The sequence below is a fragment of the Apodemus sylvaticus genome, chromosome 11 (assembly GCF_947179515.1).
Source record: "Apodemus sylvaticus chromosome 11, mApoSyl1.1, whole genome shotgun sequence".
Taxonomy (NCBI): domain Eukaryota; kingdom Metazoa; phylum Chordata; class Mammalia; order Rodentia; family Muridae; genus Apodemus; species Apodemus sylvaticus.
Window position 1 is genome coordinate 16,889,243 of NC_067482.1, and position 13,137 is coordinate 16,902,379.

At 48.0% G+C, this 13,137-nt stretch overlaps 1 protein-coding gene across 1 annotated transcript in view; it reads right to left on the minus strand.

Moving 5' to 3' along the window:
- The window catches only part of Fam47e (family with sequence similarity 47 member E), a 31,221-nt gene extending 18,662 nt beyond the window's left edge, over nucleotides 1-12,559 (minus strand). The window contains exons 1-3 of the mRNA XM_052198582.1: nucleotides 12,470-12,559; nucleotides 4,918-5,248; nucleotides 1,637-1,770 (exon numbers count right to left, since the gene is read on the minus strand). Coding sequence (XP_052054542.1) covers nucleotides 1,637-1,770; nucleotides 4,918-5,248; nucleotides 12,470-12,543 — 539 coding nt within the window. The 5' untranslated portion in view covers nucleotides 12,544-12,559. The remainder of the gene's footprint in view (nucleotides 1-1,636; nucleotides 1,771-4,917; nucleotides 5,249-12,469) is intronic.
- Between the last annotated feature and the right edge of the window lie 578 nt (nucleotides 12,560-13,137).

A 13,137-nucleotide genomic window follows, 5' to 3' on the forward strand; every position in this document is an offset into this window, starting at 1 on the left:
TCTAGCTGTGAGACAAAGTAAATCCTTTCTCCCTTACACAGCTTTTTTGTCTCAGCAGTGAGCAAAGTCATTGGTGTGGTAGCACGGGTGTCACTGTGACCTTCGTGGAGTTCGGAGGGTGTGGAAGAGGAAGCTTGGCTGTGGGATCAAGGGAGAAGAGAGTTGGGGTGCCTCCCTCACGGCTCTTCTCAGAGGGAAGGACAGAGTATCTGGCCAAGGGGAGAGCATTGGTGTCGCCTCATGCTCTGGTAGGGTCATAGCAGCCTCTAAAGAGATCAAGCGCTATGCTACTCTGCTTTCCAAGTCTTTGCAGGTGTTCATCCATACTTCTGAGAGCAGGCTATTATCCTGGATTATCTCGCGGAGCCACACACACCATCACGAGTGTCCTTGAAGGAAAGGCACAGAGGGAGCAAAGCCTGACCCACACTAAGAGCTGGAGACGTGAGGACGGCCCAGAGACACGAAGCTGCTGGCCTTGAAGTTTGGAGAAATGTGATCGTAAGCCACAGAAGACCAGAAGCCACCAGACACCGAAGAAGGCAAGGAACAAATTTCCCTGAAGCCTCTGGAGGGAGCACAGCCCGGCTGACCTTTGATGTCAGCAGTGGGACAGCCATGCCAGACTGCGGGCCTCAGAGCTACTGTCATTAAATGTTTCTAAAACCTTTCCGTTGTTTTAAGCCACCAAGTTTACATTAAAATTTCACAGCAGCCAAAAGAAATAAATGTGAATACTAAGAGACAAGGTCACCTCTATGAAATTACACATTTCTTGTATGATGTGCTAATATCAATATATTACTGCTGGACTTCTTCCAAATAGCTAACTGACTCCCAGTTGTTTGCAATTTTTTACCTTTGAGATTTTTTTCAGGATTAACCAAGCAAATTGCTGAGAGATAGATCCTGTCTATATCTTCTGACTGTATCATAATATAAGACATATTCTATAGTATATAATATCCTATAGATAATGTTCCTCTCTTTCACATACAGGTTCTAAGCAACTTAAAGGCCAACACATCACTTTTGTGACAGGTAGCTGTCATAATAGAGGACTCTGCTTTAGGGCCAACAACTGTTCATTAAAAGCCATCAGCTGGCAGACTCTCACACCCAGTCCCCGCCAGCGGGACCTTTCCCTCTAGCACACACAGAGAGAGAGGAACTTGTGTTTTCCACCGGTCCTCTTGCTGCCCAGTGGGAGAGAAGTGGGATGAGTTATCATCCCAGACATACCAGAGAGCAAGGAATGCAGTGGGAGTGTCCTTGTCACCAGAGATCTCCAGGCCACCACCAGTGAGAACACCCAGTTTTCTTATTTATTTTTTTAAAGATTTATTTATTTCATGTTCCATATTTGGTCTCGAACTCAGAAATCCACCTACCTCTGCCTCCCAAGTGGGATTAAAGGTGTGTACCACCACTGCCCGGCATGCTAGGTCATTCTTAACAACAGAATGAGTTGGAGGTCAGCCTGGGCTAAAAGAAACTCAACATTATTCTGTTTCTTGGGCCTTTTTTTTTTTAAACTCATCATATGAGAAACCCAAATGAGCAAAACTATCTACATATGACAAGGCAGTGCTAGGCTGTCCATCAGGGGAACGGTACATACATGTGCAGCACTCACAAGCACACTTGGGAAGCACGTTTTTCTATGAGCTTTGTGGGTTCCTTCATTGGTTTCCTGGTATCCTGGCAATCAGCCCACAGGTCCTCCAGCCTCCGCTCGGGGTCCAGCACCTCCAGAACCTGCAGTAAGAGCTACATAGAGAAAGCAGACTTGGGGTGAGGGGACAATGGGAGGAAAGGGGGCCCCAATTCTATGACAAACACACCAAGTCACTTCTTTTGCATTCCTCCTCCTCCTCTTCTTCCTCTTCTAAGATTTATTTATTTATTATATGTAAGTACACTGTAGCTGTCTCCAGACATACCAGAAGACGGCGTCAGATATCATTACAGATGGTTGTGAGCCACCATATGGTTGCTGGGATTTGAACTCAGGACCTTCGGAAGAGCAGTCAGTGCTCTTAACCTCTGAGCCATCTCTCCAGGCCCCCTGGCATTCCTTTTCAAATGCCATTCATTCATCAAGCCCTTCACAGAGTATGTGCTGGGTGCTGTCTATAACCCTGCCATTGGATGCTCAGGCTCTGTACTGTGTCTCCATCTCCTCCAGTAGAATATGCCTGCAAGCCTCCCCCACAGAGCCTCAGCGCTCAGAGTGGCTCTGTTGGTTCTTGGCTGCAGGCATCTCAGGTGTCTCTCCTGCCTCCTATGAATACAGCATCTTTTGAATACACTTTCCTTTGAAGAGCCACCTCACATTCTAGGAAGATGGCGAAACTATAAAGGTGCTTGCCTGCCTAGCATGAGCACCTGCATTAGACACCGCCCCCTGGCCCCAGAATTCATGTTTTAAAAATATAATTAGGTATGGTGTGCACCTGTAATCTAATCTTAGTGCTAAGATGACGAAGACTCGCCTGCCTCCCCTGTTCTAGGAGTTCCAGGCCAGAAGAAGATATTGCCTTCATAAAATGATGCCTGGTGCCTGAGAGCAACAGATGAGGTTGTCTTCTGCTCCTATTACATAGGCATGCATGTGAGCACACAGCTCAACACATCCCCCCCCATGCACACTAAGAACCCCCCCTCCCCCATCTACTTGGTCCTGGCTGGCCTAACCCTATCTCCACTCTCCAGTTCCAGGCAAACTGCACCTGAGCCACAATGACTAGTTTAGGGGTGCAAGAGGCTCATAAATCAAGTGGACCCATGGAAAATAGGCTATAGGGCTGGTTGGATTTTCTTGGGATCGCACAGAAAGAAGTGTTGTTTCTTTGCTGTGGTTGCAGAGTCTAAACTGGTGCTTCGGGCAGCCGGCTCAGCACCATAGAGAGACCCTGGCTCAAAACAAAGTTAACCGTGCAGAGGAGGGGAAGGGAACACTGGAGGAACCAGGGCAGTCAAGGACACCCCAAGAGCACAGCCCACAAGCATCAACTGACTGGGACTCGTGTGGGCTCACAAAGATCAGGGAGCATGTATGCGTCCTACCCTGGTCCTCTGCATATGTGTTACAGTCGTGTAGCCCAGGGTTCTTGTGGGATTCCTCACAGCGGGAGCAGGGCCTGTCTCTGACTCTGTCGCCTGCCTTTGGGACTATTTCGCCCCGACTGGGTGGTCTCAGTCAGCTTTGATGTGAGAATTTGTGCCTGGCCTTACTGTAGCTGGTTACGCTGTATTTGGTTGATAACTCTGGAAGGCCTGCTCTTTACTGAGGGGAGGTGGAGTGGGGTGGGTCTTGGGTAAAGGGGAGGTGCAGGGGAGAGGCTGGGGAGGGAACGGAGGGGAAGGGGAAACTGCAGTTGCTATGTAATGTCTGAGAGAAGAGTAAATAAAAAGGAAAAAATCAAGAACAAAAACTAATAAACTAAAAAAATTAACAAAACCTAGTTGGGAAAATCAAACAGGGGAATGAAAGCCACCTTTCATGGTCATGTGCCGTGGTCTTGTGCTGTGATCATCTGAGATGTCTTTTGTCTGAGACTCAGACCCTCTGCCTTACGGGACCCAGTGAGGAAAAGCTGTGTAGAAACTGATCAGAAATTTCAGCTGCTTTCCCCATAGACTTTTCTAGCATGAATCATTCATTCCTTCGTTCATTCCTTCAGTAGCTGGAGTATAGTGAGAGTGAGGGAAGAGGGAGGGCGCCAGAGGAGAGCTTCCCCGGGGCCTCTGAAGACAGGCTTCACACAGAGAGAATGCGAGCAAGAAACTGTGTTAGACCCGAGGAGAAAACTATTTCCCCGACTATCTGATTAAAACAAGCTGCGTTTCTAAGTGGGCAAGGAACTGGCCAAACAGCTGCCGCCCTCTGAGTTGGAGTTTCAGAGAGCAGCGCCTTTCGTGGGGAAGCGAGGGTTACGGTTGGTAGGGAATGGCTGTCAGGATCTTTGGCTGTTAGCATCTGGACAGAAGAACAGAGACTCCCGCTCAAGGCTGCCTGTGGGGTAGACAAGCCCAAAATATATCGCATGGAAAGGGGGGGGGTCATCACAGGCTCAAGAGTTTAGCAAGGCAAAGAGGCGGGTGTACCTCACAGGGTTACAAGTTCAGCATAGGTTGCAAAACATGGTTTGCAGGATGCATTAGGTTTAAGAAACAAACACGTTTTCTTGTAAGGTATGGAGACTTAGACTTAGTAACAATATATAACATTGTGCCTCCTGCTTTGGTTTCTTAATTGTATGCCCAGACTTCGCTGTTTAACCCAGGGCAGGCTAAATGGGCAGGGGGTTGGGGTGTGTGTGGAGAGCTTCCTACTTACCCCCGCCTCAGATTTCACACAGCCTGGGATTTGTTTAAGGATACTGTGGTCAACTAAGAAACCATTTCTAGGCTCTCTAGCAGATGGGGGAGGCCAGATGAGGAAACCCGTCCTGCGTAAGCTACCATTTGCTCAATGAAAGATGGCCATTTCTTCCTTCTTGTTGGAAAGTCAAGCTTGGGGCCATTTTGAGATATAATAACAGGGTAGATGTGCTAAGGGTGATGAGGATGAATTAGGAACGGAGTGGGACATTGATAACACAACAGAGTTCCTGCTCAGGCCTGGACTGGGTGTTGTGGTAGAGTCTTCAGATTCTCCTGTCTCTAGCCATCTGTTAGTGAGTTCTTAAGGAGACCTCTTCAGCCCAGGCTCAACAGTCATAAGTAATCCTGGGTGACCCTTTTATGGCCTCCTGTACCCAGAGAGTCTCAAGGCAAAGCCAGGAAGCAAAGGAAACTGCTAAAAAGCCTTCACTGGGATAGGGTACACCTCCTCTCTTCTTATAACAGGCACCCCGGGGTTTCCTGGGCATCTGCAGGAGGCCTTCCTTCCCTCAAGCCCAGACACATCACCTCAGCTGGCAGGGCTTCTTTAAGCTGCTGGTACAAAGCCGGAGGGTGCAGAGCCGAGTCAGCAACGCCTTCCTCCAGGAATGCCTTCCGAGAAAGCTTAGGCAACAGCGTTGCCCCCTTGGGCAGTCTGCTCTGCCTCTTCTTGGGGGTAGCATTGGGGGTTCCGTGATGAATAAGAGGTAGAAAGGCATCCTTGGGGCTCCGGTGTGGGGAGCGGTCTTTCCTGAAGTCATCCTCTTTCACAAACACCCAGTGCCGGCTGCTCAAGAAGCCCCGGGGTGTCAGCCGGCTGTGCTTTGTGAGAGGCTTGGAAGGCAGGTTCTCCGGGTACCTAGGAGACAACAAGTCCGATGAGCAAGGCCTTGCTCCTGCCGTCTGCCGCCTCCCCTGTCCCTACAACCGGCTTCCATCTCCTGCTTAAGCAAGACCACGGTTCTGCATGAGAACTGTGCCTTTTGCCTGCATGCATCGTTGAAGCACTGAGTCTCCCCGCTCTGTATATACATAGTCTAAATGCATGTGAACCGAAGATGCTTTCTTTCTTTTTTTTTTTTACTAAGCACCCCGTTTCAAAGTCTCACACGTGTCATCCTTGTCACTGTATTTTAAAGGGCCATCCATGTAAATCTAAGCATTTGTCATTCCAATTGCCTCTGCCACATTAGAAAAAAAAAAATCTGTTCTGTAGCCAGACTTTGGCGACTTTGTGGGTTCTTCTTTATTCCACCTTTCTCCATCCTTTCAATTTCCTGACACTAAATGGGAGAGAGAGAAAAAGGATAGAGGGGAAATGGGGCGCCATTATCGGTAGTCTTTTCCTGCTGATGAAGGGCATCAAGTTCCTTGGGGCAAGTTTGATCTTTGCCATCAGGATATCTACTTTCCTTCTCCTCCTTCTCTTCTTCTCCTTCTCCTCCTCCTTTCTCCTTCTCCCTCACTTCCTCCCTCTCTCCCTTCCTCCTCCCCCTTCTTTGCATACAACTACCACGACAAAATTGTCACTAGATATTCAGTTTGTGAAGGATGGTCAGCTTGCTTCCCCTCTCAGAGACTAAAAGTCAGCACAGTAGGAAGAACTCAGTCCTAGTAACAATGTACCTCCTCTGATGATAAACTTCACTATCAACTTGACCAGACTTGGAATCCCCTAGGAGACACTCCTGGGCATGCCTGTGAGGAGGAGAGAGCCACCCTGAATGTGGGTACCACCATGCCACAGACTGGAGTCCTGGACGGAGGAGAGGAAGGGCTGGCATCCCCCACTCAGTGTGAGGAGCCCCAGTTGCGGGACCCTCTACCATGAATTCAGCCCTGCCTTCCCCACCATGATAGATGCTACATTCTCCAACTCTGTGTGGCCCCCCACTTTTTTCCTGAAGGCTGTTGGCCACCACCCTGAAGGGACAAAGGGAACAGAAGCAGAGAGCAGGGTGCAGCCAGCTGGCTAGCAATGAGACTGCTGCACCGAGACAAGTCTACTTTGTTGTTTCAGGCATTGGGTATTTAAGGTCCTTTTTAGGAGTACGTGTGGAAAGGGCTAATTTGTCCTGGCATCAAGCAAGCAGGAAGGGCTGATTGGTTATAGTACAGCACCTAATTATCCTGCAGGCCGGAAGCCAGAGTGGGATGTGTGTGCTGAGCTCTGCGGCCTTGCAGAGAGCTCTGAACAAGGTCACTTTTCAGACAAGGACAGACAAGGCCAACCACCTGTGTTCAAAGACACTCTCCTGACATAGACAAAGATGGTAAAGCCACACTGAGAAGGGAAGTCCCCTATTTTGCACTGAGCTCAGAAAGCAGTCTGGTGATGGGAGACTGCTACCTTAATAGCAAGGCTCCCCAATGCCCTGAGCCCAAATAAACCCTTCCCCTATGTGTGGGGTATCTTGTCATGGAGACGAGAGGGGCCAAATACAGTCCCTGTGTAGCTGAATGAATGGTCTGTTAGATAACCTCAGTGGCTTGGTTTCCTCTTCTCAACCCAAAAGGAAGGCTGTGAAATTATAGTCCATGGGCTACATCAAGCCCACAACATGTCATTTAGTGTGTGTGCTTTTGTGTGCTTGTGTATGTGAAACAAGATCTCACACCATGTAGTCTCCGATGGACTTCGGCCTCCCACACAGTCAGCCCTCTTTATGTTTCAATAAGAATCCTAAGTACGAGGCTTGACAGATGGCTCAGTGGCCAAAGGTGCCTGCCTGCTCCCAAGCCTGCTCCCGGACCCACAGGTTGGAAGGAGAGAACTGACTCCCAGAAGCTGTTCTCTGCACATGTACTTGACGGCCAATGCACACAGATGCACACAGATGCACACACACACACACACACACACACACACACACACACACGCGCACACCTATGTAAACATATGATATAGGCATGCACCCATGGTGCACACATATAAACACACACACATATGAGTACACACACACAAATAGATAAATTTTTCTTAAAGAGTCATAATGGTTAACACAAATGGAGAACACCCTAAAAAAAGAGGGGAGCGGCTTTAAGTGCTTTCATATATTAGCCTATTTAAATCTTATAACAACAACTCCACATAGCCAGTACTAGTATTATTCCTATTTATAGCTAAAGTGAGGCACAAAGAAGTTAAAAAACAAAACACTTGTCAAAAGCTGCACAGGTGTAACTCACTCCAGGGACTTCAATGCCTCTGGCCTCCAAGGGCACATGCACACTTGAGTGCGTGCCGTGGAGCTGATACATTTCTGTAATCCCCCGCCGTCAAGTTATCTGAAATCTCAGATCCTCTTGAACAATCAGAAGGCTTTCTAAGTTCTGGATCACTAGACGAATGCTTTCATGGACACACGGTTGGTCTAACGCAGTTTACCTTAGGTGAGCTGTAGACTCTCCTTCACCCCTGCCCCGCTCCCCCTCCCCCCAGCACTTTCTGACTTGCACACAGCCTGTGTCTGCTTCCTTCCCCGCCATCGAGCAGTCAGGCCGTGGAGATAAGATGGATGGGACAGATGGCACGTGGGAAGAAAGATGATCCCAGATCTAGAATGGTCAGGCATAATAACTAATGCCAGCCGGGCAGTGGTGGCACACTCCTGTAATCCCATCACTCTGGGAGGCAGAGGCAGGCGGATTTCTGAATTCAAGACCAGCCTGGGCTATGCAGAGAAGCCCTGTCTCGGGAAAAAAAAAATCCAAAAAACAAAAGAAAGAAAGAAAGAAACAAACAAACAAAAAAACCACTAATGGCAAAGCCAGGCCTCAGACCCCAGGCATCTGATGACCCTAACTCATGCCAGCCTGCCTCAGATATTTTGAGAGCTGGTATTTTTCCCTGAAGCCTTTTCTGCCTGTAGTCCCTGTCATCCATAATGGCCCTTTATACCAAACCCAATCTTTGCTATAATCATCATCAGACATTTTAAAGAGATTCTAGCCTGGTCTCCAGTGCTTTCCAGTGAACCCTAGAACTTCTTTGCCATATGTAAATGGGGGTGCACGCTCAAGGAGCTTAACTTCACTGTGTTATGGAAATCTAGATGAAAGTACAAAAAAAAAAAAAAGAGTTTACAGAAAGCATCTCCCTGCCCTGAATAAATCACTTTCCAAGCAGCTGAAGGTGCAGGCACGGTAAATCCGTTTCAGCTTGGAATTGATAACCAATCTGCTCTACCTATTAGCAATAACCCTTCTCATTATTGTTTTGTTTTATTTTGTTTTGTTTTTTCAAGACAGGGTTACTCTGTGTAGCACTGACTGTCCTGGAACTCACTCTGTACACCAGGCTGGCCTCGAACTCAGAAATCCTCCTGCCTCTGCCTCCCAAGTATTGGGATTAAAGGCATGTACCACCACTGCCCAGCCTATATTCTTTATATTTATAATTAACTTAAACACCCAAGTGTTGGGGGTTGGTCTGGTGCTGCTATGTCTTCAAATACTAAGTTCTGTACCCCAAGATCCGGTTGCCCCAAGTTGAGTGAATTCCCACATATAACAGCTTTGGTTATGCAAACCCTGCTCCCCAATTTAAAACCATTGGTGAAATAAAGGTGGCTACAGCCAGTTACTGCAGGGAATAGTGCAGGTAGGTTTTCAGTTACCTGGCTGGGGGTTGCATGTAGGGATCAGGAGGAGAAGGAGGAAAAAAGGAGGGAAGAGACAGAAGACTGAGAAGGCAGAAGGTCTCCAGGAGATGTGCTGGACCAGCAGCATGTGCCTGAGTGAATGCACCCCTCCCCCCATCCTCCCAGGACAGCCTGCTGGAGCAGAAATGACCCAGCAAGACCCAAACAGCAAGTATTTGGGAAGCACAGTTGGGGAAGTAGCCAGTCCTAGCATTATTAGAGAATTAAATCAGGGGTAACTCCAGTAATTGCACAGAGATAAATAATAAATCCCTGGGACTCTGACTCAACCGGAAGGCTAGCCAGGTCATATTAATAATTAATAGTTTACTAAAAAAAAAAAAGCAATTTATACCTGAGCCCTTTCTCAAAACAGAGAGGAGAGCTAATGGGTTTGCTTAAATACAGCCATACATTTCAGATGGGAACTGTATACTAATTTGACTGAGACTCGGAATTCTGAACCTGGCAGGAAACATTGAGTCTCCCTGGGTCCCTCTCAGTTCTGAGGGGTTAGGGAGGCAGGGGGAGGGCTTTCCTTTACTGACTCTGTCTTTTCTTATGTGTTTGTTTGATATTGTTTGTTTATAGATAGCTCCAGCCTCATGCAGTCCACATTACTCTCAAACCAGCCTTGTAGAGGACAGCCTTAAACTGCCCCTGACCTCTGAGCCTCTCGCCTCCACCGCCAGCACACTGCGTCATAAGCATGCACCATCATGTCTAGTTTCTAGGGTGCCGGGGGTAAGTGCTCTGCAGACTGATCCCCACCCCCACCCTCAAGCCTCCGTATCCTGAAGCCCAGGAAGAATCATCTTGCCCGACTAATAACATAAAACTAAAAGTGTTTCCCCTAAATGTCCACTGTTTCCCACAGACAACAGTATAGACTATGTTGACATTTATCCTATCTAGAGAAATGAAAATATATGTTCCAGCAAAAACATGCTGGTAAAGGTTCATGGCAACTTTGTATATAATAGTCAAAAACTGAAAATAACCTAGATATCTGAATGAATAAAGAAACTGCCGGGCGGTGGTGGCGCACGCCTGTAATCCCAGCACTTGGGAGGCAGAGGCAGGCGGATTTCTGCGTTCGAGGCCAGCCTGGTCTACAGAGTGAGTTCCAGAATAGCCAAGGCTACACAGAGAGACCCTGTCTCAAAAAAACCAAAAAAAGAAAGAAAGAAAGAAAGAAAGGAAGGAAGGAAGGAAGGAAGGAAGGAAGGAAGGAAGGAAGGAAGGAAGGAAGGAAGGAAGGAAGGAACTGTAGTATATACACACCACAGAACACATTCCTAGCAACAAAATGAAAAAATGATGGGGACAGAAGAGATGGCTCAGTGGTTAAGAGCACTGACTGTTCTTCCAAACATCCTGAGTTCAAATCCCAATAACCACATGGTGGCTCACAAACATCAGTAATGAGATTTGACTCCCTCTTCTGGAGTGTCTGAAGACAGCTACAGTGTACTTACATATATAAATAAATAAATACATCTTTAAAAAAAAAAATCTTAGCCGGGCAGCGGTGGTGCATGCCTTTAATCCCAGCACTGGGAGGCAGAGGCAGGCGGACTTCTGAGTTTGAGGCCAGACTGGTCTACAGAGTGAGTTCCAGGACAGCCAGGGCTACACAGAGAAACCAAAAAAAAAAAAAAAAAAAAATCTTGCATGGATCTCACAAGCTTTATGGGTCAAAAGGAGAAAATATCAAATAGCATGACCCATGCTAATCTAGTTTGCTTGTATTATTTATTTTTATTCTTTTTTATGTATTTATCACATTCCCTGGATCTAGAGTTACAGGTGTGTGTGTGTGTGTGTGTGTGTGTTTCCTGACACACGTTCTGGGAGCCCAACTCCAGGTCTCAGGGAAAGCACTGAGCTCTCTTAATTGCTGAGTCATCGCTCTAGGCCTTGCTAATATTCTTAAAATGCTTAAAATTACAGCGCAGGAGAACAGACTTGTTGTTGGGGGAAGAAAGACTTACAATGAAGGTCCCACAAAGCAGTTCCTCTGTGGTTGTTTGGTATAAAATGGCCCCAAAGGTCCTTGTGTTTAAACACGTGTCGTTTTGAAGTTCTAGATCTTTTAGAATGTGAGGCTTACTAGCCTGCCGGCTAACGGTCTGACCCTGGTTCCCATTCACTTACGCTCCTGATCTCCTAAGCTATGAGCAAGAAGCTCTTCACGCCAGAAGAAGCCTGTGGGAGGGGCTGTCTTGGATGTCTGCCTTCCCCACCAGCAGGGACCAATGCACCCCAAATTATAAGCCAGAACCTAGTTGTTTCTTGCAGTATTCTTCCACAGCAATGAGAAAGGTAACTGATACCGTGGTCATAAAGCAGTTGGTATCCTAAGGTACATACAAACATTTTACAGAAGTGAGAGCTGATGAAATGCAGAGGTTTTATTTAACCATTATTTTGCCCCAAAGTTGCTGTCCTGGTTTGGTGGTGGGCTACAGACGTGTAAGACAGTGCCATTGGAAACAGCTCCAGAAGGCTGATCCCCAAGATATGGGATCTTGGACATTTGTGCACTCTCTGGAGTCTACAATTATTTCAAAGCAAATAAGTTTAAAATCGGGAGGCATTTGCAAAGAGTTCCAAAGCGTTCATAGCTGCTCACTTGCATAAAGAGCGCACCGGGTTCTGTGTATTGCTAGCCCCAAGGGTCCTTGTAATCCTACAGAGCTGACTCATGGATTCGATCCCGGTTCACAGTAAGAAAACCTGGGCGCAGGGAGCTGGGTGTAGTGGTGCACCTCTAATCCTTGGGCTCTGGAGGTTGAGGCAGGAGGACCACCATCTTAAGCTAGCCTAGGCTACATATTGAGCCTTTCTGATTCTAGGTTTGTTGCCTTATTTATCAGCACTCTGAAGAAGTACCTCTTCACCAGCTGAAAAAACAAAAAACAAAAACAAAAAACCACACTCTCAAGGATCTAGCAAAGGGAAAATAAAAGTCTCTTTCCTGCTCCACTAACCCTTCAAAGTAGCAGCCTGCCTTCCCAGGAGGCTAGCTCCTGCTAAGGGTTCTGCTTGATCAGAGCTTCCAACCAGAGGGCTAAAGACTCTAGGTGTCATATATGCCATAAACTGAACACGGCGAGCTAGGGCTCCCAGAGTATCTCATGAAAGAGCCGGCTACTCCAGGAAGGGCGTGTCTGTGTCGAAAGCAGGCACTAGGCTAAGACAGCCTCTCCAGTGGCCACTATCTAGCCTGGGGACTTTACTTCCCCTGGGGAGTTGTGGCAAAAACCAAACAAACTGGGAAGGCTGTGTCACTCCAGACTGGTCCTTGTACTCTCTTAAAATAGTGAGAGGACAGGGGGTACGGAGAAACACTACTCCTAGCAGCGAGGTCTACCTCTGCCCCAGCCCAGGGGATCCGGGTTCCCTGCTAGCAGCCGCTGGAGCGCAGTGCTTACCACCCGCAGTTCCGGCGCTCCCTCGGCAGTGGAGCCAGAGTCGTGGGCTGGAGCCGCTGCCCACGCTCCGCCATGGCACTGCCCGCTGCATGACCACTGCCGGATCTTGGGTGGCAAGTTCCCTCACGGCTTCCCGAGTTGCTAGGAGACCAGCACAGCCCTGACTGAGCTGCCCGGACCTGCCCAATTTGGCGCGCAGCAACCAACCCTGCGCCTAGGAGTACCCCAACCCCTACCGGGGTGGGCTGACTTTCTGTTGCTAGGAGTATAGAACTGGCCTGCGAGTGACGGATCCAGGCCTCCATTATTCAGATTTTATCCTGGTGGAAAAGTGCGTTTATCCGAGACATGCACTGGAGACTGAAAGAGGATTTTTGTTATTGTTCATTCGTTCGTTTTTTGTTTTGTTTTGTTTTTTTTCAATAAATGTTTACTGCAGAGAAGCAACCAAGCAGGAAAGAGAGAGAAAGAGGTTGGGGTTGGGGGAGGGGTGAGGAGGAGAGAACGAGGGAGCGAGGAGCACCGGGCAGGAGCAGCAGGACGAGGCGTTGGCATTCCCACTCTTGTATTTAGCGACCGACTGGTGTCCAGGCAGCCAGCGTCCCTTTCAGCTCTTGTGTTTTTAAACTCATTAGCTTCACGCCACTTTGGCGCGCGCGTTGCTATCT